Source organism: Amphiprion ocellaris, chromosome 16 (assembly GCF_022539595.1).
Source record: "Amphiprion ocellaris isolate individual 3 ecotype Okinawa chromosome 16, ASM2253959v1, whole genome shotgun sequence".
In the NCBI taxonomy this organism is placed as follows: Eukaryota; Metazoa; Chordata; class Actinopteri; family Pomacentridae; genus Amphiprion; species Amphiprion ocellaris.
Window position 1 is genome coordinate 2791046 of NC_072781.1, and position 24188 is coordinate 2815233.

The 24188-nt window shown below is 35.5% G+C and overlaps 1 protein-coding gene across 4 annotated transcripts in view; it reads left to right on the forward strand.

Moving 5' to 3' along the window:
• abch1 (ATP-binding cassette, sub-family H, member 1) overlaps nucleotides 1–21535 on the forward strand; it is a 45780-nt gene extending 24245 nt beyond the window's left edge. For all 4 annotated transcript variants that reach the window (XM_055018755.1, XM_055018753.1, XM_055018754.1 and 1 more), the window contains exons 12-20: nucleotides 2283–2353; nucleotides 3911–3960; nucleotides 4245–4301; nucleotides 4638–4708; nucleotides 5888–5976; nucleotides 7240–7343; nucleotides 12756–12915; nucleotides 15761–15865; nucleotides 17120–21535. In XM_055018755.1, coding sequence (XP_054874730.1) covers nucleotides 2283–2353; nucleotides 3911–3960; nucleotides 4245–4301; nucleotides 4638–4708; nucleotides 5888–5976; nucleotides 7240–7343; nucleotides 12756–12915; nucleotides 15761–15865; nucleotides 17120–17226 — 814 coding nt within the window. In that variant the 3' untranslated portion in view covers nucleotides 17227–21535. The remainder of the gene's footprint in view (nucleotides 1–2282; nucleotides 2354–3910; nucleotides 3961–4244; nucleotides 4302–4637; nucleotides 4709–5887; nucleotides 5977–7239; nucleotides 7344–12755; nucleotides 12916–15760; nucleotides 15866–17119) is intronic.
• Nucleotides 21536–24188: the final 2653 nt, after the last annotated feature.

Sequence of the window (24188 nt, forward strand, 5' to 3'; positions counted from 1 at the left end):
ATTGTTTGACTTAACAAGATATTTAAGATGCATTGTCTTAAAACAAGTCCCTCCATCTGCTGAAATGTCTCTTGTGAAGTGAATTTATCTTAAATCAAGTGGGATGAGATGTTTTGATTAAAAATAGGACAAATAGACTTGGTGAGATTTAGAGTTTTTGCAGCGCGAATCTGTGTTTTTGAAACCGTCTGCCAGCAAATAAACACGTTAGCAGGGTAAAAAAATACTATTATTTTCAGTGGAGAGAATTAAAAATGATGCTCATGATTAAAGGATTTTGCTTGTTTCTGCTGCACTGAAGGAAAATAATGAGAAAATTTTGAATCTCTTGAAATGCAGATGGAAAACTAGTTTGTATCTCCATTTTTTTTTGTTATTTGCAGCCTCAGTTTCTCCGTCTCACCCTTTAGAGCCGCCGTCATGTGAGAATGAGTCAGTTCTGGAGGCTAAAGGGCGTGAATCACAGCGTTTGTTTGGGATTCAAGGATGGACCGTCTGGTCCTTCCTGTCCCGAACACACCTGAGCAGGTGGCATCTCCACCAATCAGACGTTGGCTCTCTCTGAGTCATGTGACCCTCATGTGACAGGCCTGACGTTAGCCAAACAAAAGGCGTCTTCACCCACATGTCAAAATAACCAATTATGTTCTGACTCTTTTTGTTGTCTGTTCGTCATTGTGTGGGAAAGACAGGATGAGTAACTCTAGCATGACACACTACATTTAATGTTATATCTGTAAAAAAGCAGAATATTAAAATAGAAGTAGGTGTAACAAGTTGAAAAATAGAACTCTATTGAACTCACATACCCAGAAAAGTGATTTTAACCAGAAGAGGACACCAAAAACAACCACATGGATCATCTAAATGGCTTCAAATTTAACACTGTCCTCGACAAACACCTGCCAGATGTGAAGGAGATCAGAGGTAAAGCTGCTAAGAAAAGTGAATAAAAGACAGACTTTAGTTAGATACTGAGATCCTGAAAAGATAAAAGCAGCCGACCAACCTGTGCATATATTTATTATTAATTTGTGCTGAAGCTGTCAAACAGGTTAATGCAGCTCAAAGGTGTATTAGAGATGACAGATGATAACTGAATACAGATAAACAGTAAAATATGTTGGCATTGAGGCACACAGAGACACAATTACTATAAGTTATAGGATAATAATAATAATAACAATGATAATGATAATACCCAGTAAAGCATGATGATGAATCTGAGAAATGAAATAGATTTCCAATAAACACAACACCAGGACAACCAGTAATGACTGTTGCAAAAATACAAATTGGTTTTCAAAATAATAATAATAATAATAATAATAATAATAATAATAATAATAATAATAATAATAATAATAATAATAATAATAACATTTGAAAATGATAAAAAATATTAATAATTGAAAACTAATTTAAAATATAATTAAAAATTATGATAATAATAATAATTAGAATTTTAAAATGCTAATTATAACAATAATAATATTTAAATCTAATAATAATAAATATAGTAATAATAATAATATTTGAAAATGATTAAAAAAATAAAAATGATTTAAAACAGAATTAAAAATGATGATAATAATATTAATAATAATAATTTTAAAATGCCAAAAAATAAAACAGTAATACGACTACTACTACTAATAATAATAATTAAAACAATATTTTAAAAAATAATATTTTAAAAATGATTTTAAAATAATAAAAATAATAATAACCATAATTTAAAAATTATAAAATAATAATAATTTTAAAATTAATCAAAAATACTAATAATAGTTGAAAAATGCTATAAATAATAATAGATAAATTAAAATGAATTAATACAAATAATAATCAATTAAGAATAATAATAATGATAATAAAATGCATGTGTAGTAAAAAGTATACCTCTCAAATAAAGTTACAGATGATAAACTCTCTGTAATACACATTTTAACAGCCTTAGTGGCTCAACCAGTCTGTGGGCTTTGCTTTGCTTTGAGGAGTAATGAACTCGTCTGACCCTCAGAGTTTTAATCAGTGAAACCAGCCTGCAGTCACATACTGACCTCTGCTTATTAATTAACTTGACTGCCGAATTTTCAAGGTCATTTACTCATGAAATGATTCAAAGAAAGAGAGTTTTTAATGAAGTTTAGGGTGTAGGTCTTTCAAAAAAAAAACTGTGCTGTTTAGTTCACACTGTAGAATCAAATCTTGAATATCTGCTGTCTTAAAAAAAAAATCATATTTTCAGTCAAAATATTAATTTTCTTGTGACTTTGCAGGTTGCTCTATCGGCAGGTTTCCAGAGACGTGGTCGACGGAGGATCAGTTCACGTCTGGCTGGACTTCACCAGTAAGATCCAAACCGTTTTATACCAGTTATTGTTGAATAAATGCTTTTACAATGCATTACACATTATAGAAATAGAAGTTTTAAACAGGAGTAATGCTTAAAAAAAAAAGCCAGAATTTTATGTGGTTTCTGCCAGATATCACATTGTTTGGGATTTTTCACGCTTCCTGTGAGTCTTATTTTGAAAATAATAGTGAGAAATTAACTAAAAAATAGAATATAGAATATACATTGCGCTGATTGAAGAGCTTTGAGGTGGGATTTAGGATTCCATTTTGGATTTAAACTTACCATTAATTATTTTTCTTAGTCACAAACATAAGAAAAATAAATAGTAATATTGTAGATGTTCCTAAACAAAATTAAGATAATTTTTACATTTTTATTTTTTATTTTTTGATTCATTTTTTAATTTAGGCAATAATGTTGAATTTCAGACAAGGTTTCAATTTGCCTTTATTTACTAAACCAGTCTCTAAAACTTGCATTTTGTGGGTAACAACATTAATATTGTTCAAAAAGGTTTTGTAATTTAACGCCAAAGAACTACAACCTAAAATAATCCTCAACATATTTTAAATTTGTTATTTAAAAAATTATTTAAAAAATTTATTTAAAAAAAAAAAAAAAAAAAAATATATATATATATATATATATATATATAAAAAAATAAAATTAAGAATTATTATATTTTAAGCCTTTTTGACATTTATGGAAATATGTATTATTCAAATATGTAAATATATAAATTGAAAATACTAATAATAATACGAAGAATATGAAGAATATGAAGAAGGAGACTATTATTATTTAAAAATGCTAAAAAATATATATTTATATATATATATATATATATATATATATATATATATATATATATATATATATATATATATATATATATATATATATATATATATATAAAAAAATAATAATTAAGCATTATTATACTTTCAGCCTTTATATATAAATATATAAATGGAAAATATTAACAATAATACGAAGAAGAAGACTATTAAAAATGCTAAAAAATATTAATAATTTAAAATTATGATGATAATAAATATATATATATATATATATATATATATATATATATATATATATATATATATATATTTAAATAACATATATTTTCAAAACTCTCATTAACAATTCAAAATGTACTAAGGAATTATTTGTAGTGTTTTGGCATTGAATTAATAACGTCTTTATATATGTTGAAATATTGGAATATACCCCTTTTCAATGTATGTTTTTAAAATGAAATAAATCTAACTAAGTGTAAATCCAGGTGTAAAATGTGTGTAAGGTCAACAGCTAAATAATCCTCCAGGAAACTATTAAATAAGGTAATAAAGTTTCTCCAGGAAACCTTTAACTAGCAGTGTTTCCAGAGAGGGAGTACATGTCCTAAAATGTAAAAAACAAATGAGAAATATACAAAATCCTGAAGGAGAAGCAGTTATGAACATATCAGATCACACACATTTCATCTGACGGGACGCTAACAACCTGAATTTATTATTTTATCCCGTTTATGTATTGTTTGTTTAGATCGACAGATTGCCTTAATGCTGCAGAAGAAACTCCACGAAGCGTTTCAGGTATAAAAAAGATTCAAAGACATCTGACTGCTTAAAAACGTTGGAATATAAACTGACACAAGTGCTTCAATAATTGTATTAATTATGACTCCTTCAGTTCTAATTACAGTTGTATTTTTCTCTAGTATTTAAGACTATTTAAGCTCTTCATGTGTGTTCAACCAAACCTTTAATTACTCAGTATGTTGGTTTGTGATCACATCTCTCTCCTGATTAAGACTAAAACTAAAAATGTACTGTCTGACATGCGGTATTAATGCTTTATCTGTTCCTTTTGTGTGCAGGCGTTTGTGGATCATCAGTGGAGCAGTATGTCGTACCTGACCGCCCTGCCCATAAAGGTACGAGTCAGGAAGAGTTCTCAATCTACTTTTATAACTGGTTGGAGTCATTTTTTAAGAAAAATGGTCAAAATTCTTCTGCTTTCAACTCCTTAAATGTTTTTTCTTGATTACAAAACAAAACAAGACATAAGTGCTTCAGGAAATGCTGATCAACCTTTTTCATTTTGCATTTTCTGACATTTTATAATACAATAATAATTCCTGGCAGCTATATTTTAATAGGAATAAACAATATAGAGCAATAAAACTCCCATAAATACTGAATAAGCAGCTGTGTTACTTCTGATGCTACACGCTATATAATTAAGTGAATATAAACATTTTCTTGTTCAGTTCGAGGAGCCAATTTACGGCAGCCAGAACACCGACTTCACTACATTTGTGACGCCTGGAGCTGTTCTCAGGTCAGTACTGTGTGTTGGACAGTTTTCACCCGCCCTCGCTCTGGAATAATTAGCTTCTATTATCATTTTATAATCATCATCATTATTATATCATTTATGTTATCATCTGCAGTACAGCATCTTTGAGTTCCTCTATTTCTGATTACCTGAAAATTCACCTGCTCCTTTGATTCACACATCACTTCAGTGAGATATCTTTGTCCAAAATAACCCAAAAATGGTCTACAATTAGCTTTAAATTGTCCACAGTGACCCAAAAGTGTCTCAATTTGTGTGTTCGAAGTGACCAAGAAATTGACAAAAAATTTGAATAAAAGTGTCCCAGCTGAGCAGTTAATTAGTTTATGCAAAGAAATAATGTGGAAAGAAACAATATTTTAAAAATTGTGTCATGATTATGAGTTGATTTACATCCATGTAGAGTCTAGGAGTGCAAAGTGTGCTGTGTAACATGAAAAAGATAAATTAAAATCAGTCAAAATCTGAAAGATTTTCAAATGTCTGTGACATACAAGAAGAAGAATCCCTAAAATCTCTCACTTAAGAACCTAAAATCCATCAAATAATATCAAATAATTGTTAATTTCTGCGGTAAATAACATAAAAATCACCAAATATTCCTGATTCTTGATCGATTAATCGGCAAAACTGACCGACAGCTGCAGTTCTACAGTAAAATAAAGGATCTAAATCAGTTTTTTCATGTGTTTTCTCATTGAAAATGGCTAAAATGCAATAGTATCTTTGTGTTTGTGTGTCTGCATACACTGTCCATCCATGCATAGAGTTCAGGAGTGCAAATTGTGGTGTGAAACAAGAAAAAGATAGATTAAAATCCTGTAGAATTAGTAAATGAAAGAAAAAAACATCTGTTTGTTATTGAAAGTCTTAATATTATAGTGTTAAATACCTCCAAGAAGAGTTAAAAACTGAAGGATTTTTGAATTCCTCTGATATAAAAGAAGAAAAATCAGCATTTAAGAACCTAAAATCCATCAAATAATATCAAATAATTGTCAATTTCTGCGATAAATAACATAAAAATCACCAAATATTCCTGATTCTTGATTGATTAATCTGGTATTTGGTTGTTTTATTGACTTTCTGCGTCTGATTTATGTTTCAGAATATATTCTAAATGTATAAATGGTTTCTGTAAAAAGCTGTTTTCTTCCTCAGCATCACCTTCTACCTGGCCGTGGGTCTGACGGCGCTTTCCTTCGTCCTGGAGAGGAAAGAAGGACTTCTGGACAGATGTTGGGTGGCAGGTGAGACATTATAACTCACATCTGTCCAACACAGAAACTAAAGCTGTGTCCCAGTTCCATTAACACCACTTTAAACATTAATTTAATGCAGATTTTATGTATATAAACACATTCAGACTGCATAGAATGTGGAAAACAGGAACAAATCTAAACATTCAATATTAAAAAACTGTTTTTTTCCCCACATGCTAATGTAAAAAAAGACATTTGGAAGCTACTCACAGCTGCTTAAATCAAAGTAATTCTGATATTAGTGAAGCAGCCAAAGGAAGATCTTAGAAAATGACAACAAAAACTCATTTATATTTTCTTTGTGCAACATTTTTGTTGTTAAATTTCCTCCAAATTAGATGATCTTCGTTATCAGTGCTGCTTTCTGCATTCACAAACCACAAATAATGACTTGTGTCACACATTCCTTTGATTTCCAGGTTATAAAAACAAAAGAATTTTAGATTCAAAAACACCTGCAGGAAGCGTTTTCTCTGTGTGCTACTTGAGTTTTAGCTTCTTTTCTGAAAAAGTCTATGATAGTATGTATTCTAATTATTGAACTGTTTGTTTGGATCTACTTTAGTTAGACTTTTCTAAGATATGTGTTACCTGAGTTGAAGATAAATCTGTAATATTAACGAGAATCCAATCAAGGTATCATTTAGATGTAGTTTGAGATGTGACCAGTAGAGGGAGGAACAGGATCACAGCAGAAACACGGAGCACCTTTTTCTTTTATTATTCTTCATATAGTAACATTTTTTTTAGCTTTAACCCTCCTGTTGTCTTCACTTACGAGTACCAAAAAATATTGTTTCCTTGTCTGAAAAAAATCCCAAAATTCAGCAAAAAAATTCTCCAAATTTCTGAGAATTTGCAAAACCTTCAGGAAGAAAATTCCAATAATTCCTTAAAAGTTTCCCTTAAATGTTTTATTTAAATAAATAAAAAATCCCCCAAATTTGGCAAGAAAATTCTTGTAAATATTTTCAAAAAAATGAGTAAAAATCTTCCAAAAAAATCCTAAAAATATCTAAAATGATTACATATATATCAGTAAAACTTCTAATATTTTCTTTAAGAATATTCACCAAAAAATCAACCAAATATTTATCAATTTCTGTGGTAAATGACTTAAAGATCACAAAATATTGCTGATTCTTGATCGACAAAACTGACTGACAGCTGCAGCTCTAAAGTGAAGTCATGATCTAAATCGGGTTTTGCACAGGTTTTCAGAACATCTTTGTCTTTGTGTGTCTCCTCCAGGTGTGAGCTCTCTGGAGACGATGCTGGCTCACCTCTTCTCTCAGCTGTTCGTCATCAGCGTTCAGATCATCCTGCTGCTGCTCTTCATCCTTCTCGTCTTCAAGGTTACACACACACACCGACAAACAACACAGACACACTGAACGCACACGCCTCGCGCTAAATGAAACTTTATCGATCGCTGCAAAAATGAGGGAGGAGAGTGACGGCGGGGAAACACCGGCAGACCGATAGAAACAGAAGCTCTGCGAGGTGTTCCAGACGTTCACCTCCGTGGCTGTTTGTCTGATCGATGGTGTTTGTTTGCTGCTCATTGTGAAGCCGACCACAGAGTCAGACTGTTTAACCTTCATTCAGTCCACTAAATCCAGTAAAATCACAGCATAATAGCTGAGAAATAACTCCAAATGTTTCATTTGTTTTAGTGCAAAAAGGTACATTCTGAAAATGTTCTCACTTAAGGAATTACCTTTTTCCAAAACATCATAAACAACCTGAAATTTCTGAACAAAAATTAATTCAAGCCTCAGTTTATCATTTCCACATAACAACGTCCAGATCAGAGTGTCTACAAAGGAACACAACATTTAGTCACATCTGGAACTGAACCATAGAGGATTTTACTTTATGATCAAAACGACAAAACTCAAACAAAAAAAAGGACAAAAAACAATAAAAAAAAGACAAAATATGACACAAACGGACGCAAAATGACAAAAAAATGAACAAACGATGCAAGCAAGACAAAAAAAGACACAAAATGACAATAACAACAAAAAACTATGAATAAAGCGAAACACAGAATGACAAAAATAAGACAAAAACAAGCGAGACAAAAAGGAAACACAAAACGATAAAAATACAAGACAAATGACAAAAAACAAGACAAAAAAGTACAAAAATTAGACACGAATGACAAAAGCGAGAAACAAAACAAAAAATGAGATGAACGACGCAGATGAGACAAAAAGGAAACACAACACAACAAAAACGAGAAACAAAACGACAAAAGTCAGACAAAAGACAAAAAACAAGACAAAATATGACAAAAACGAGATGCAAAATGACAAAAAATGAACAAACGATGCAAGCGAGACAAAAAAGAGACTCAAAACAACAGAATGGGCCAAAAAACTATGAATGAAGCGAAACACAAAATTACAAAAATAAGACAAAAAACAAGCGAGACAAAAAGGAAACCCAAAACGACAAAAATGAGAAACAAAATGACAAAAACACGAGAAAAACCACAAAAGTCAGACAAAAAACAACAAAAACAAGACAAAATATTACAAAAATGAGACACAAAATGACAAAAGCAAGACACAAAACGACAAAAAATGACACAAACGACATGAAACAAAACAAAAAATTGGCCAAAAAAGTTAAAGTGACAAAAAATGGACAGAGACAAAAAATGACAAAAGTGTGAAACAAAATGACAAAAACGATACACAAAACTATAATACAGCAAACACAAAATAACAAAAATAAGACAAGAAACACAAGTGAGACAAAAAGGAAACAAAACGACAAATACGAGAAACATAACAACAAAAACATGAGACAAATGACAAAAACTGAAAAAAATGAGACACAAAATCACAAAAAAGAAATGACACGAAACAAAACCAAAAGACAAAAAATTTGACAAAAAAGTTACAAAATGACAAAAAAATGGATAAACGAAACAAACAAAACAAAAAGGAAACACAAAAAGACAAAAAAAAATGAAAGAAACAACAAAAGTCAAACAAAAAACACAAAAACAAGACAAAATATTACAAAATGAGACACAAAACGACACAACAATCTAGTATTTTGCTTTATGATCAAAACAACTTGTCATGGTCTAGAAATGATTTTAAGTTTATAGTTTTACTAATTTACCATCTGCAGTTAATGTCTTCTCTGTAATTCTTACACTTTGAGGGCCAGATTGGACCCTCTGGAGGACCGCTTTTGGCCCGTGGGCCTCATGTTGGACACCTCTGATCTCGCTGATTATTATGGTCTGGTTTGTGGAGAGTTGGACAGGCAGCAGTTCTGACATGTTCAAGGTTAATGTTTGACCAAGCCAGCAGGCTTTTTAGCCCCGCTCATTAGCATTTTTACAACATCATCACAAGTCTGACTTCACCTGCTGCGGATTGGAGCCGTAATTATGTTAAAAACGCTCCACTGCTGCCACCAAACAGCTTTTATTGACCTTTAATGTCCGGGATCAGAATGTGTCGTTCATTTTTCTGCTGTAAAATATGATGCGGTGGAGAGGAAATGTGGTGCAGAGGTCAGATTTAACACGTTTTCTATCGATTATCAGAAGGGAATCAGAGCAGGGAGAAGAGTCGATGCTGCCACACGCTTTTATGTCTGTGTGTGTGTCTGTGTGTGTGCATGCGTGTGTGTGTGTGTGTGCATGCGTGTGTGTGTGTGTGTGTGTGTGTGTGTGTGTGTGTGTGTGTGTGTGTGTGTGTGTGTGTGTGTGTGTGTGTGCGTGTGTGCGTGTTAATTAAGGCGCTGAAGTCCAAAGAGACCACCACTCCATAAATCACTTCCCGCGTTGCCCGTATCCAGGGATCACTGCGGGATCGCCACGACAACAGGCCTTGATTGCTGTGGCAACCGGGCGGTCATGTGGCCTCTCAGTGCACGTCTATTTTTGCACGTCGTCAGGGGCGACGGATAGTGTCTTAACACACCGAGCAGCAGCACACACACACACACACACACACACACACACACACACACACACACACACACACACACACACACACACACACACACACACACAGGCGTTGTAGTGGAGTTCTCACCTTGAATCTTCTGAACAGAGACTTGCAGCGTTTCTTTGTTTTTATGTGATTTTGAACAGATTTTTTTGCTCTGCTGTTTTTTTTAATCTTTCTATTTCTTGGGGTGTTTTTGGGTGTTTGCAGGTCTCTTTCGATCATATTTTCAGATCTAATCACACATGAAGGAGAGCTTTGCTCCCTTCTGCAGCACTATTTAAGGCCTCAGAGCTTCTTATGTAAATATTAAATGAACTATTTCCAACTATTTTCCTCATTATCACAATACTTATTTTTTGTGACTAAAGAATATCATTAGAGTTTTAAATAGCCTGTAATGGGATAACACTGTAGCCGAGTGGTTAAGGTTACACAAGAATAAATGCCTTAAATGGTGAATCCACAGTTTGGTTTCTGACTAACTGGACCATTTTCCACCTTCTTTCTCCACATTTCTTGTCTCTCTTGACCCTCTCTGTCCAATAAAGTCATGAATTACCTCAAAAAATGATCTTTAAACTCCTTAATGGTGCATGTGATTGTACTATTAAACAGAATATGTGTTTAAAAGATTTTTTTTATTGACTCCTAAACACTGGTAGTACTTAAAACATTCAATTTCACATATTTTGAGCTTATTAGATGCTGGTCTGACTCATCATTTTGCATTAAGTTGCTATTGGAAACGACGGCCGGAACCACAGTGCAGCAAAATGTATGCTGAGAATGTCAAGTTTTGCAAAAAATATTAGATTGTGCCATGAATCAGTTAGGCTTTATTGGTGGTTTAGACATTTTAATGACATTGTTCGTCTCACTGTGTGCAGATTTTCCTGTTTGGGGCACCGTTGCTGCATCCTGGGCTTAGCGGTGCCAAAAGACAAATGTGTTTAGTTCAAACAAATACAAACAAGCTGGAGTTTTTTTCCTCCTCTGTAGCAGAAAGATAATGAGGTGTAGTCAGACTGTTCTACACAGCAGAATAATGAGATGCTAACAGCTGCAAAGAGCTGCATTTCTTTAATACAGCATTCGGTGTCAGTCACATCAATGTCCGTATGCTTCAGAGCAGGGTTCACAGATTCACTTCATATATTCTTTGTAGTCAAACCTTCTAACCACCAGCAGTTTGATGTAGAACAGGGGTGTCCAACATGAGGTACGTGGGCCAAAAGCAGCCCTCCAGAGGGTCCAATCCAGCCCTCAAAGTGTAAAAATTCCAGAGAAGACATTAACTGCAGATTGTAAATTAGTAAAACTATAAATTTAAAATAATTTCTAGACCATGACAAGTTGTTTTGATCATAAAGTAAAATACTAGATTGTTCATTGTTCTTTTGTCATTTTGTTTCTCATTTTTGTAATATTTTGTCTCATTTTTGTTTTTTCTCTTTTTTTTTGTCTGACATTTGTGGTTTGTCTCATGTTTTTGTCATTTGTTTCTCATTTTGTCGTTTCGTGTTTCCTTTTTGTCTCGCTGGCGTTCTTTGTCTCATTTCTGTCATTTTGTGTTTCACTTTATTCAATGTTTTTTGTCTGGTTTGTGTCGTTTGTCCATTTTTTTTATTGCTTTGTGTCTCGTTTTTGTAATATTTTGTCTTGTTTTTGTTGTTTTTTGTCTGTGTTTTGTCATTTTGATCATAAAGTAAAATCCTCTCTGGTTCAGTTCCAGATGACTAAATGTTGTGTTCCTTTGTAGACACTCTGTGATCTGGAAGTTGTAATGTGGAAATGATAAACTGAGGCTGAATGTTGTTGAAATTGAACTTATTTTTCTTCATGAATTTCAGATTGTTCATGATGTTTTGTAAAAAGATGATTCCTTAAATGTGAACATTTTCAGAATGTACTTTTTTGCACTAAAACAAATTAAGCATTTGGAGTTGTGGTTATTTATCTGTTATTATGCTGTGATTTTACTGGTCACTGGAGCTCAAATAGGGCCGAATGTGAAACCTGAACTAAAATGAGTTTGCCACCCCTGAGTCAGAGATTTAGATGTATTATGCTAATAGCCATCCAGCAGAGATGAGGAACCGTCTCAAACTCGTTTTTTTTTTTTTTTTCAAATTACACACATTCATTTTCTTAGCATTTTTAAAGTTGTCTTTAAAACCAACCAATGTCGACTTCACTTCACAGTTTTGGAGTCATAACTTTCTTCTTTCGCAATCTCAGAGACCTGCAAACAGAGTTTAATGTGCGAAATCAATGTGCTTCCCTGTTAAGAATTCCATCTGAGAATTCGCTTTCTGCATTAATTTGAAATATGCAGGCGAGTTTTGGCTTCTTTCTTTTTCTGTGTATTCAGGTGGTATCTGAAGTAGTTTCTAGTTTCCGTGTAAACAGGCCATTGATCACTCTTGTGACTTTACCACTGTCTTGTAATATTAATGTTCATAAAACACCATATTTACTCTTCGGTGGATGCAGATTTACATTATTTTATGAGAAAAGATGAATGTATTAAACCGTAGACTGATGTAAATTTGAAAAATGAGGTTGCAAAAGTACAGATTGTGCTATTTTATATTCAAAATTCAACTTTCTCACCCATTGGAAATAATATATCTAAACAGATGGGAGCAATACTTTATGTTCTGAATTTGTGGTCGTTTATATTTGTGTCTGCAAAAATAATGACTGTTGAATTTTACTCCCTTTAAAGTCTGTCCATCTTGTCATCCTTTCTCACTGCTGCTCTTTCTTTATATTTTCCTGCAGATGCCTAACGAAGGCTCCTTGGTTCTGGTCATAATCCTGATCGTGCTGCAGGGCGTCACCGGCATCTCTTTCGGCCTCGTCATCTCGTCCGCCATCGACGACGAGCAGAACGCCAACCAGGCCGCCCTGGGCATCTTCTACCCCAACCTCATCCTCAGTGGTGAGCACACACTTATTCACCTGGACTTTAAAAGGAAGATGTGCGTGAGTGTTGACTGTCTTAAAAGGCGCAGTAGGAGTCCGATTACTGGAGCTTTAGTGAAGCAGAAAGCTGATTAAAGACTCTTAGATGCTGTGAACTGGGTGTGTAGGCAGTGAAGAAGAATATTTGTTTAGAACATCAGAAGTTTAGAGGCTTCAGGAGGACTCGTGGGTCGAGGACTTTCTGTAACACTTGAGCTAAACTAAGAGAAGAAGTTCATGTCCTCATAGTCACTGCCATGTGGGTAGTCCTGGTGTTTGTTCATTTTTAGTGTTTGTGGCCCAAAACACTGGAAAAGCCCGAGTGTATGCATGGATGTCATATGGAAATACAACACAAGCTCCATCTAAACATTATCAGGAAACTGGATGAGCTGCAGCTGGGAGTCTTTGGTTATGATCAGCAGAAAACTAGAAACGCTAAGCAATAGACACTCATTACTACTAGCATGGATGGATGGATGGATGGATGGATGGATGGATAGACTGACTGTAGATAGACTATAGATAGACTGACTGGATGGATGGATGATAGATGGATGAATAGACTATAGATAGACTGACTATAGATAGATAGATAGATAGATAGATAGAGTTATTCTCCATAATTAATAACACTGTAGGGTCTCAGCCTTATTATATGCCAGGTAAAGTAGTATTTTCCAGATTTTTTGTAGGGTTTTAGTCCTTAATATGTAAACTACTCCAGTAAAATCACATCACAAATACCACTACAGGGTCTTAAACCTAAAGTTTAAACTTGTTAGGTTAATTTTTTTAATGTCCATCTTAATCTTTTTTTAGTTTAAAGCCCTTTGGTGCAACTGTTGTTGTATTAAATCTATCCATCCATCATCTATGCACCCCTTAATCCTCATTAGTGGGGCTGGAGTCTATCCCAGCTGACTGAGGGTGAAGGCAGGAGACACCTGGACAGGTAACAGTCTATCACAGGGCTACACATAGAGACAAACAATCACACTCACATTCACACCTACGGACAATTTAGAATCACCAGTTAACCTCAGCATGGTGGGAAGAACCTGGAGAAAACCCATGCATGCACTGGGAGAACATGGAAACTCCATGCAGAAAGATTCCAGGAAGGCTGCAGCATGAACCGGAGATCATCTAGCTGCAAGGTGACAGTGCTAACCACCAAGCCACTGTGCAGCTCTTGTATTAAACGTGCCATGTAATAACAGACTAGACTTGACTACAGCACAGTTAATCCCTTTTCAGACATGAGATATGTAACAATGCACATTAATGCAGTAATAAACAAAAGAGCAGCTCATCAACCTGTCCAAATAACTAACAACCCACTTTATTTATGATTCCCTAAACACTGAAAATTCTCCCCATATGTGATCATAATCTACTTACTACTTTAAAAGACATAAAATATGAGTAATAGATATCCTGACAGCTGTGATGGAGGACAGTCGCTACGCAACATCAGCTGCTAAACTCTGACTCTGTGATGTTAGATTTTAATCAATCCCGTCTCCATGTTGCTAATAATTCAGAATTTTAAGTAACTGATGAAGCTACTGCCTCTTTAGAGACACTCATATGGATCCAGCTGTAGATGTTTAACCCTCCTGTTGTCCTCATTTACAGGCACCAAAAAATATTGTTTCTTTGTCTGAGAAAAATCCAAAAATTCTGCCAAAAAATTTCCCAAATTTCTGAAAATTTGCAAAACCTTCAGGAAGAAAATTCCAATAATTCCTTAAAATCTTCCCTTAAAATTTTTATTTTTAAAAATCCACCAAATTTGGCAAGAAAATTCTTGTAAATATTTTCCAAAAAATGAGTAAAAATCTTCCAAAAAAATCCTAAAAATATCTAAAGTGATTCCATATATATCAGTAAAACTTCTAATGTTTTCTTTAAGAACATTCACAAAAAAATCAACCAAAATCCAGGGAAATTCACTGGATTTTGGTTGATTTTTTTTGTGAATGTTCTTAAGAAACATTTTTAACATTTTTTTTTCCACCAGCAAATGTTCAAAGATTTCCCAAAAAAGTTGAAAATGTGGACATCAGAAGTTTCACTGTGAAAGCAGATTTTCTTTCCCACATTTTCAAACTTTAAAACGGGTCAATTTTGACCCGCAGGACAACATGAGGATTAATAAACTCAGAGGAAAAAGTCCTCAACAGCTGGAACCACCAACGAAATTGTAGAATTGTGGAATTATAAGTTGCTGCAACTTATAAGCTCTTAGTCTTTGGAGGTTCTCATACGGATCCCGCTGCTCTCCTGTGCTGCAGGTATTAAATAATCTCAACAAACTGAACTCCAGCTCATTTTTTCTAATTCTAAACACTCTAACGACTTATTTTTATGCTGGTTTCGGTATGTTGTGTGCTACAGAACAGGCGGACTCAGTGAGATGAATCTTATGGCTTAAAAACTTGGAGGTGCATTTAGTAGCCGTTCTGTTTTGGGGCTTTCAATCATATTGCATGTTTTTCCTTTCAGCTTAAAGCTGCAACACCTTGTAGCACTCAGACAAAAGTGAAATTGACCTCTGTAATTCAATAGAAACTGGGCTAACTCCATGTGCTGATGAATCCCATGTGATGTGACTGAAAGCAGCTACTAAATGAACCGCAACATGAGATTATTTTCTCAGCTGGTCAGCGAGCAAACTTTGAACTTTCTATTGTGTTATTATATTGTTGCTGCTTTCTGCAGGAGAGACTAACGGCTGCTTGTTATCAGAATCCAGGAGCAAAGTGTGTTTCAGCAGCAGGTCACAGCGTGTCCTCTCCGTCCGTCCTGTCTTTCAGGTATCATCTGGCCGGTGGAGTGTATCCCCTATCCTCTCCGCTACCTCAGCCTGGCTCTTCCTCAGACCTACGCCTCTGAAGCTCTTCGCTGTATCATGTACAGAGGTAAGCTGCACGTTGCACAGCACTCATTTACAGTTTCATAACATCCCCAGCTCCTGTACATCACCCGGCGTGGAGGCGGCGTGTGCGAGAGTCGGCTCAGATGGTCGTACGCCACGAGGCCCGATGGCTGAATCATTAATCAGCCGTGGATCCTGTGTAACTCATCCTCCTGGAATGAAAGGTGTAGCGGTTTCACTCCATCTCCCGGTCTCTTCTACTTGTCTTGACCTCAGCACCTCCGAACAATAACGCCTGACGACAGCTCGCTCCGTGTTACACGATACGCAGGAAGTCACGGCAGTCATTTCCGGTTAGAAAACATCAGCATGGAAGACGAGAAGTCCGAAGTGTCAGGATTCAGTTTGGGGGATTAACTGGAGCTTTTTTTCCTAGCTTGGCAGCTGCAGCTTCATCCCTCATCCTGCCTCATTTGTTAATTGGATTCACTGGGAAATGTTGCGTTCAAGTTCCGCTGCACGTTTGGATCCGATATAACTTCAACACAACGAGAAAAAAAAACTGCAGCTAGAGTAAAGAAACTCAACTCAAGGTCCACTCTGTTGATGTTCTGGAGCTTTTCAAGCCCTCAACATGCTACAAACCAGTCATGTTTTTGATTTCTAAACGCTGTCATCACTTCCATTTTGTAAATATCCAGTGTTATATCCTTAATATCCTGCGATAACCATTTCTTAGTTATAGATTTCTTACTTGCCACCAACAAAACAATCTATAGATATTTATCCTTTTTTTTCTCCATTCCTGTGGTAAACATCTAAAAACTGTTTTTATTCCAAAAGGTAAAAATGTCCTGCAGCACTCCATGAACATCACTCCAGTCTGTCGAATAAGTGTCCCAAAATCCAGCAAAACTTGCTGGATTTTGGTTGATTTTTATGTGAATGTTCTTAAGAAACATTTTTAACATTTATTTTTTCCACCAAAAAATGTTCAAAGATTTTCCAAAAATGTTGAAAATGTGGACATCCGAAGTTTCACTTTGGAAATATTTTTTTCCCCACATTTTCAAACTTTAAAACGTGTCAACTTTGACCCGCAGGACGACACGAGGGTCAAAGTCAGTCTCTCTGTTTTAATAATGGATTCTGTGGTTTGCAAGACTAACTTAAGACATTATAAAACTACAGTCAGATGTAAATTTATCACTGCTTTGAACACGTTTCTCCTCGAGGGCTTGATTTTGTCCATTTCTGGTTGTCTGTATGTGAATCCTAAGTGTGAATCTCCCCCCAGGCTGGGGTCTGTCTCAGATGATGGTGTGGCGAGGCTTCATCGTCACTCTGGGCTGGAACACTTTCTTCCTCATCCTGGCGACGGTCATCCTGAAGCTGAGGACGTGACGACCTCACCTGAGATCATCCTCGAGGAGCCGACAGGTGAAGCCCCGGGGCCGTGCCTCACCTGGGGCACCAGAAAACAGAAGGAAAAGGGGAGCGGGAGGCATCGCTGTGGTTTAACAGACCAATTGGTTGATGCATCAGACTCCCTCCTCCACATCTCACACTCAGACACACTCACAAACACACAATCCAGCTGCCTGACTGATCCTGGAACAGTTGCTCTGGCCTCTTCAAATGTGGGTTTAAACTCAAGCTGCTGCACGTAGAAGTTTACAACATGCACAATACGTGAATATGTGATAAACAGTGAAGATAGTGTGTTGTCTGTTGGCTTGTTTCACTTCTACGTGCAGCTTCTTGAAGGTTTCAATGCTCTGAATGGCCAACTCAGGGTCACTGTTTAAAGTTTCTGTTTACCCTTAGTCTTAATGCTGATAGAGAGATTTTTCTGTTTTGTTTGACGATAAGTTGAGCCTGAGCAGTTCCTTTTGGTGGGAAAAAATCACGGTGAATATACTGACTGTAAATGTAGGATGTTGGTTTTGTCCATACAGCATTCACAACTTACATTTTAGAGAAAATATATGTAAATTTTACATTAAAACTAAGAGTCTTAGCACAAATAAAGGCATTTGTCCTCGAGAAAATGTGAAAACGGAGGCGAGGATTGATGTCGTGGGACTAGATTTTAAAGATTGCTTCGTGTTGCCCAGAAGATTCTCCGTCATTCAGGCGTCCCAGCTGCTCACTCGTCAGATTTGTGTTGGACATCGTGTCTGGTTTTGGCAGGAAAACGTAGCCGTGTCGTTCACGTAAACGTGCGCCATCACCGTTTCAGGTTGACTGTGTTCTCCATAAGTCGTGTTTTGTGCCTGGTTGGTGATGGGAACGGATTGGTACTGTATTGTTTATTTTTACTGCTCTCTACTTTGCTGGACAGAGTGGAAGCTGTTGGATTTATTTCTTCTCACAGTTCAGGTTTGTCTACTTCCATATAATTCTGTTTTTTACACCAAACTGCTCCAACTTTATACTTTGTTTAGGAATCTTGCTCTAACGACGAGAATAAAAGCACACAGGAGGACTGATGTTTGGGTCCAACATGTCATGGAGATGGTGTCGACACTGTGGGGAAAGAGGAAGAAAAATCCAGAAAAATTAAATCAAATGTAGACTTTCCTTCCTTTTTATGTACAAATAATCTGTAGTGAAGAAAACTACACTTTTAAATCTCTCTTCAAGGTGCTTTTATGTATAGTTTTTGTATTTTTTTTTGTATTTTTTTTGAAATTACAACACAGTCCATCTTTAAATTGTTTGCTTTTTTTTTTTTTTAATTAGAATTGGGTATTTTTTTGTGTTCTGCCTTTTGCATTTTGTATAAACAAGCATGAAACAATGTAGAAAAATAAGACATTTAAATTTGGAATTGCTAAAGTAACCAGATTATTAGGAAAAAACTATTCTCCGTTATTAATAATAATGTTTATTTTGCTGTTATTTCTTTGCCGTGACCACATGCTGTCCTTCCTGCTTTTAAAGGAATAGTTTGACATTTTTTGGGTAAAAAGTGCATTCGATTGGTGCTACATTCTACATATAATACAATCATTAGCAAGTTAGCTTAGCATAAAGACTGGAAACAAGGGGAGAAAGGCAACAACATCTATATATAGTGATTTTTTTGGTATAGAAACCTAACTTAAATGTGATGGTATCCCAAAAAAAATCTACATTTTCACGTGTTTGTTTGGATTAAACTAATTCAGTTACATTACAACCTCTCATTTCACTCAGAAGAACAGAAACAGCATATTTCTTAAACTGTTTCTTTAAAAGTGAGACCCACAGTGTTGGAAAAGCACCAGACCAGCATCACATGTTGTGCCAATCTTAAGACAAATGTTTACATTCATCACGGCTTCATAAATCTGAATCTTTTTGTTAGCAGACAGTCCAGCTGTAGATCTAAACACGTGTACTAGTATGTTCTGCTTGACGTGTTGTGATTGTTCCCTATTTAGTATCTATGATGCCAACTGTGCTGCAGTGATGTTATGTCTATTAACGTGATAAATAATGGATCTTAATGGCTGTAAATTCCTCTGATTGGTTTACGTCATGCTCTGATTTCCTGCTCTGTAAATCTGCTCTTGTTGCTCTGCTGTACATTCTTCAGTATCGCACGTTTTAAGGGACATCGTGTTCTTGTTTGGTAAAGAAAAAGGGGGTTGTAACCTCTTCAGTCGTGTTCAGATGACACCACAGTTCTTCTAAATGGACTCAGCTGTATTTTGCCAAACTGTAGCCGTTGACAGAAAGTTGAAGATGAATCCTTCTCTGTGCCTGATCGACTCCCATCACACAATATCTTTATTAAAATAACTTTAAAGTGGTGGATTTTCTCTGCTGAAATTAGTCCAGGTTACGTGAAAGAATTGAATATTAGTTGCTAATTTTGTGAGGACACCTTTTTATTTTCTGGACAGTTATCATCATTATATTGCCAAAAACTGTGTTAAATCTGTGTAAGGTTGGTGATTTCTGTTCTAAAGTGCTCTGTATCCTTAGCTGAGGAGGAAACATCCATGTTCCAGTTGGAAATCTACCGACTAAAATTCAACTTATTGGAACAAAAATCTGCATGCAGAGAAGCACTTCAGAAGTTTTACATGAACTGCAATTATCCTACTGAAGACAGTATTTCTACTAAGCTGATTACCTGGTTTCTTAGCTGCTCGGTCACTTTGAGAATCAGATGTTCATGGTTTCCAGACGATGAATCATAATTTGGTTTCCATTTGTGCTACCATGAGATTGACATTTTTCATTGACTTTAAAACATCCATACTGTTGGATGCATTACTGCGCCACTTAGTGCACGTATTCATTTCCTAAAAATGAATTGTACTGATGCCGATTCTTTGACCTTTAATCAGGACAGAACAAAGATCTCTGCAGTGCTGGAGGATGGTCTGACTGCACCTCATTTCATTCTGCTTTAGGGTAAAAATACGCTCTTGTTTCTGTTTTTTAAGCCAATCCAAATCATCTTGGGTGCTACTTAGCCCAGGATGCAGTGATGGTGCCCCTGCAAAATGGCAACCGATGAAATGTTAGGGAACGTTTGCACGCAGGAAACTGTCTTTGAATTTTCGAATTCATTGAAAAAAACAAGCAGAGATGCCTTATTTAACAAAATTCTTCGCTAAACTTGCCATTTTCATAGTTTAGGTTGCTGTTTGGAGGTTGTTTTGTCGTTTTCTAGAGGCTTTTACCCATAGTCAACATTTTAATAGTTGTTTTAGTGTTGTTTGGTTTATAATTAAATGCCTCCTAAGCCCGCTTTAAAGTGTAATATGCAACATTTCTATATATAAATATATAAGTATCAGAGGCAGATTCTGTTCACTTGTGCACTCAGATTATCCTAAATGTCTCCAACAAACCCAGAGATGGTTGATTGGTTTGATTATTTTGACAACATACTACACATTTACACATTTACACTATTATATCAGCTGTATAACATTCACTATAACACTGCTGTGCCTCGGGTACAATATGACAGAAATATAGAAGCTCTTTATTGAGAACCTGTTGGGAACATTTGACACAAATTGCCTTTAAATTTCTGCTGTTTCGCCTCATAATGCGATAGAATAGTCTGAAAGTCTGTTTACTGAGGTAGTCTTGTCTAGTCTGTTTTCATTATTTCATCATTTATCTCTGTTTGTTTGTGTTTTCTCTGTTGGATGGAAGTGGGCAGGACAGGAGTAAGTGGTTGCATAAATCGGACATTTCACAATAGGCTTCTGAATATGATGGTTGGGTTGCTTGCTTAAGTTGCCAGGCTGCCATCAGTCAGATCTGACTAGACAATACCCACAGTCTCCTTACTCTGAATGTCAAATCATAAATTATGTCTTAGAAGCTTTAATGTTCCTGACAAGTCCTTCAAACTAGGTTTTAGAGGCTTTAAATGAAGGCAAATCTGAAATTCTCATTGAGAAAGCAAATAAAATTCTATATTTGATGGGTGCTTCATGCATGTTTTCTCCAGATATCTGAACAGGTGAAGTTTCATTCATGTTTTGGTGTTTTTAGTTGGAATATTGCAGTTCATGTAAACTCAGTTATGAAGGTTTGTTTCATAGGATCTGCTCCAAACTCCACTCGACTACCTCCGCCGTCTCCTCCCCAAAGGGCATGTGAAGCATTTACACTCTTGTGTTGTGACATGTATACACTGTGATAGCAGACGATGAAGTTCATTTATTCTCAAACAATAAACCTGGTTGTAAAATCCTCCCTTTGTCGAGATCTTCTCAACTTCAGAGCCGTGCCAGTTTGTTTTTTACTCAGTAAACCCCCAGAATTCCTGTGGTTGCAGAAACAGCCCCGAGGCCGCGGACGACAGATTTATTTAATGACATAATACCTGCTTGTATCATTGTGTTGCTGGTTGCCGTGGCGATGACGATGCCCCCGCTGCCTTCTGTAAATCCTCGATCCTCACCTGACTGTTTGAACTCCGTGTGTGTGTCCAGGTAACTAGGACACGTGAAGCCCTCTGCAGTGATGTGACGTGGATGTTTTTAATGTTTACTAGAGATAATGGGTTTGTGCACACTTAAACGTTTCTTAATACGTATTTGAATATATTTCTGTGTAATCAGTGCATCGGCTTGCAGACATGTTTGTGTTTATGGCTTCACTTGGTTGCTACTCCAAGACAAATCACTTTAGACAAATTAGATTAATGTTACAAATGTACTTGACTGTTATTATTATAAGGTTAAGACACTATGATATTATAGAGTGTTATAAGTTTAAGGATAAACTTTTGCAACTATAATATTTTTAAGAGTAACTTTAAGGTCAATGGTTGATTCACCAAAAGCTAAAACTGGCTGAACTGCAAACAAAAATATATTTATTTATAAAATATATATATATATTTTTTTTACTAATTATTATAATATATATTATATTGAATCTAAGTGAAATCAAAGCTTTTGTGTTCCTAAATTAAAATTATCAAAGCATTTCTTCAACACTAGAGGTCCAATAAGCACTTAAATTACTCCAAACAATTCAAATTGAACATTTCCTGCATATTTATAAGCCATGTGTGTTTCAAGTTTTCTTTACAGGCTCAAAAATGACCATTTGTCCATCACATAGTTTCTCTTTTAAATGCAGACTTCCTGTTTTTGGTCTCTAAAATATTTGAGCTTGCTGTCAAATATTACTTTACATGACTGCACTTAAACAGAGAAGGCTGTCATTACACTATATTAGTAGATGGTTATATATATACTGGATGGTTTTAATAGTTTTTAAGGCAACAATGGAGCTCCATGTCTCACAGACTTTAGTTTTGGTGTTTTTATGCTACAACTTGGAAAAATAAGATTTTCTTCACACTTTAAAATGTTTAATCAGCCTCACCCATAAAGATCTAGCCAGTAGTTCTGAGTGAATTCTCGAATCTCTGTGCAGAGGAGTTCCATACTTGTCTGTGTGTGTTCTTGTGTTTTCACTTCCTATTGTGGATGATAAAGCTTGAAGACAGTTTCTAACATCTGAACTCCCTCCAGACTTCTCATCTCCACTCTGTTGCACCTCCAATTAACATTTCAAACAAGGAGCTCTTCAAACAGGACACCGAGAAGCAGCAGTTTCCTGAAGTCTCCTGACCTGAAACATGCAGCAAACTGCACAAGAGGCAGCATATTTCCCAAAAGAGACGCCTCGGGGTGTCTGTCTGAAACGTGTGCTCGTGTTAGTGCAGTGACAATCCTCAGGCAGGTTTTCTTCTCTACGTGTTCATCATGTTCTGTACAGAATGGCGCTCTAACGTTTCAACAAGGACAGACAACCAAGCAGAGAACAGCTTCACTGACAGGCTGCTACTAAAATGGTCCTTGGGTTCAGTTAGAAATGGGAGTCTGGTTGTCTATCCACAGCCAATTACAGCGAGCTCTGTGACAACAGCATCCCTAATTACAGCTAGTGACCCTGTAATTACACACAATGACACCCAATAGCCTGCTGTATGTTCACACTACCAGCAGCTCAGTCACAATATGAAGCATATATATATATATATATATATATATATATATATATATATATATATATGGACACAATGCACAGATAACAAAGGGAGCCGAACATTGTTAAAAAATTAAAAAGCTGTGCAGGCAGTGGAGGAAACTGATCCAGATGTTTGTCAAACATTAATTAAAGGAGAATTCTGGAGTTAAACCCCATTTACAGCTGTACACATCTGCCTTACATTATCTCTAATCATTTTTCAAACACGTCATGTGATTGCGTTTACAAAATGATCTGTTCTTTATTTACAGAACCAACTTTATTATTCCTGTAGATGCTGAGAATGGCAGCTTCAGCTCTGTGTTCTTCATTTGTAGACTCAGTTGGATTTTTTTAAAAGTATAATTGAATTTCCTTAAAGCGCTTTCTTGTCTGACCATTTTTTATAATGTTTGAATTTACAACGGACTCTGCAGCATGTGGAAAAAAATTCCTTTACAGCAGACGTCTATGTATTACTGCAGTAACAGAATATATTATTTATTTTAATGCCATGTACCAACAGAACGCAGGGCAGCCACCTTAACTTTGCTCCAATACAAGTCGATTATCTTGTTGCTAGTCCTCCAGCATCACTGTCATTTTGTAAAAAGAAAGCAATAAATCAGAGAAGACTGGATCCATGGTGTAGTTCACAAATGTACATTTACAAGCAGACATTAAATAAAGACTATAAATAAAACCGAATTTAACAGAATTTCTTCTTTAAAACATTATGACGCAGTGTGAAGTTAAACCTTATTTTAAATTAACTGCTTTTCCAGTTAAAGTGGCTCTGAAGAAGAGGAAATCCAGTGGATCACTTAGTAGTGGCACATGTGGCCATAAGTCATGATGTA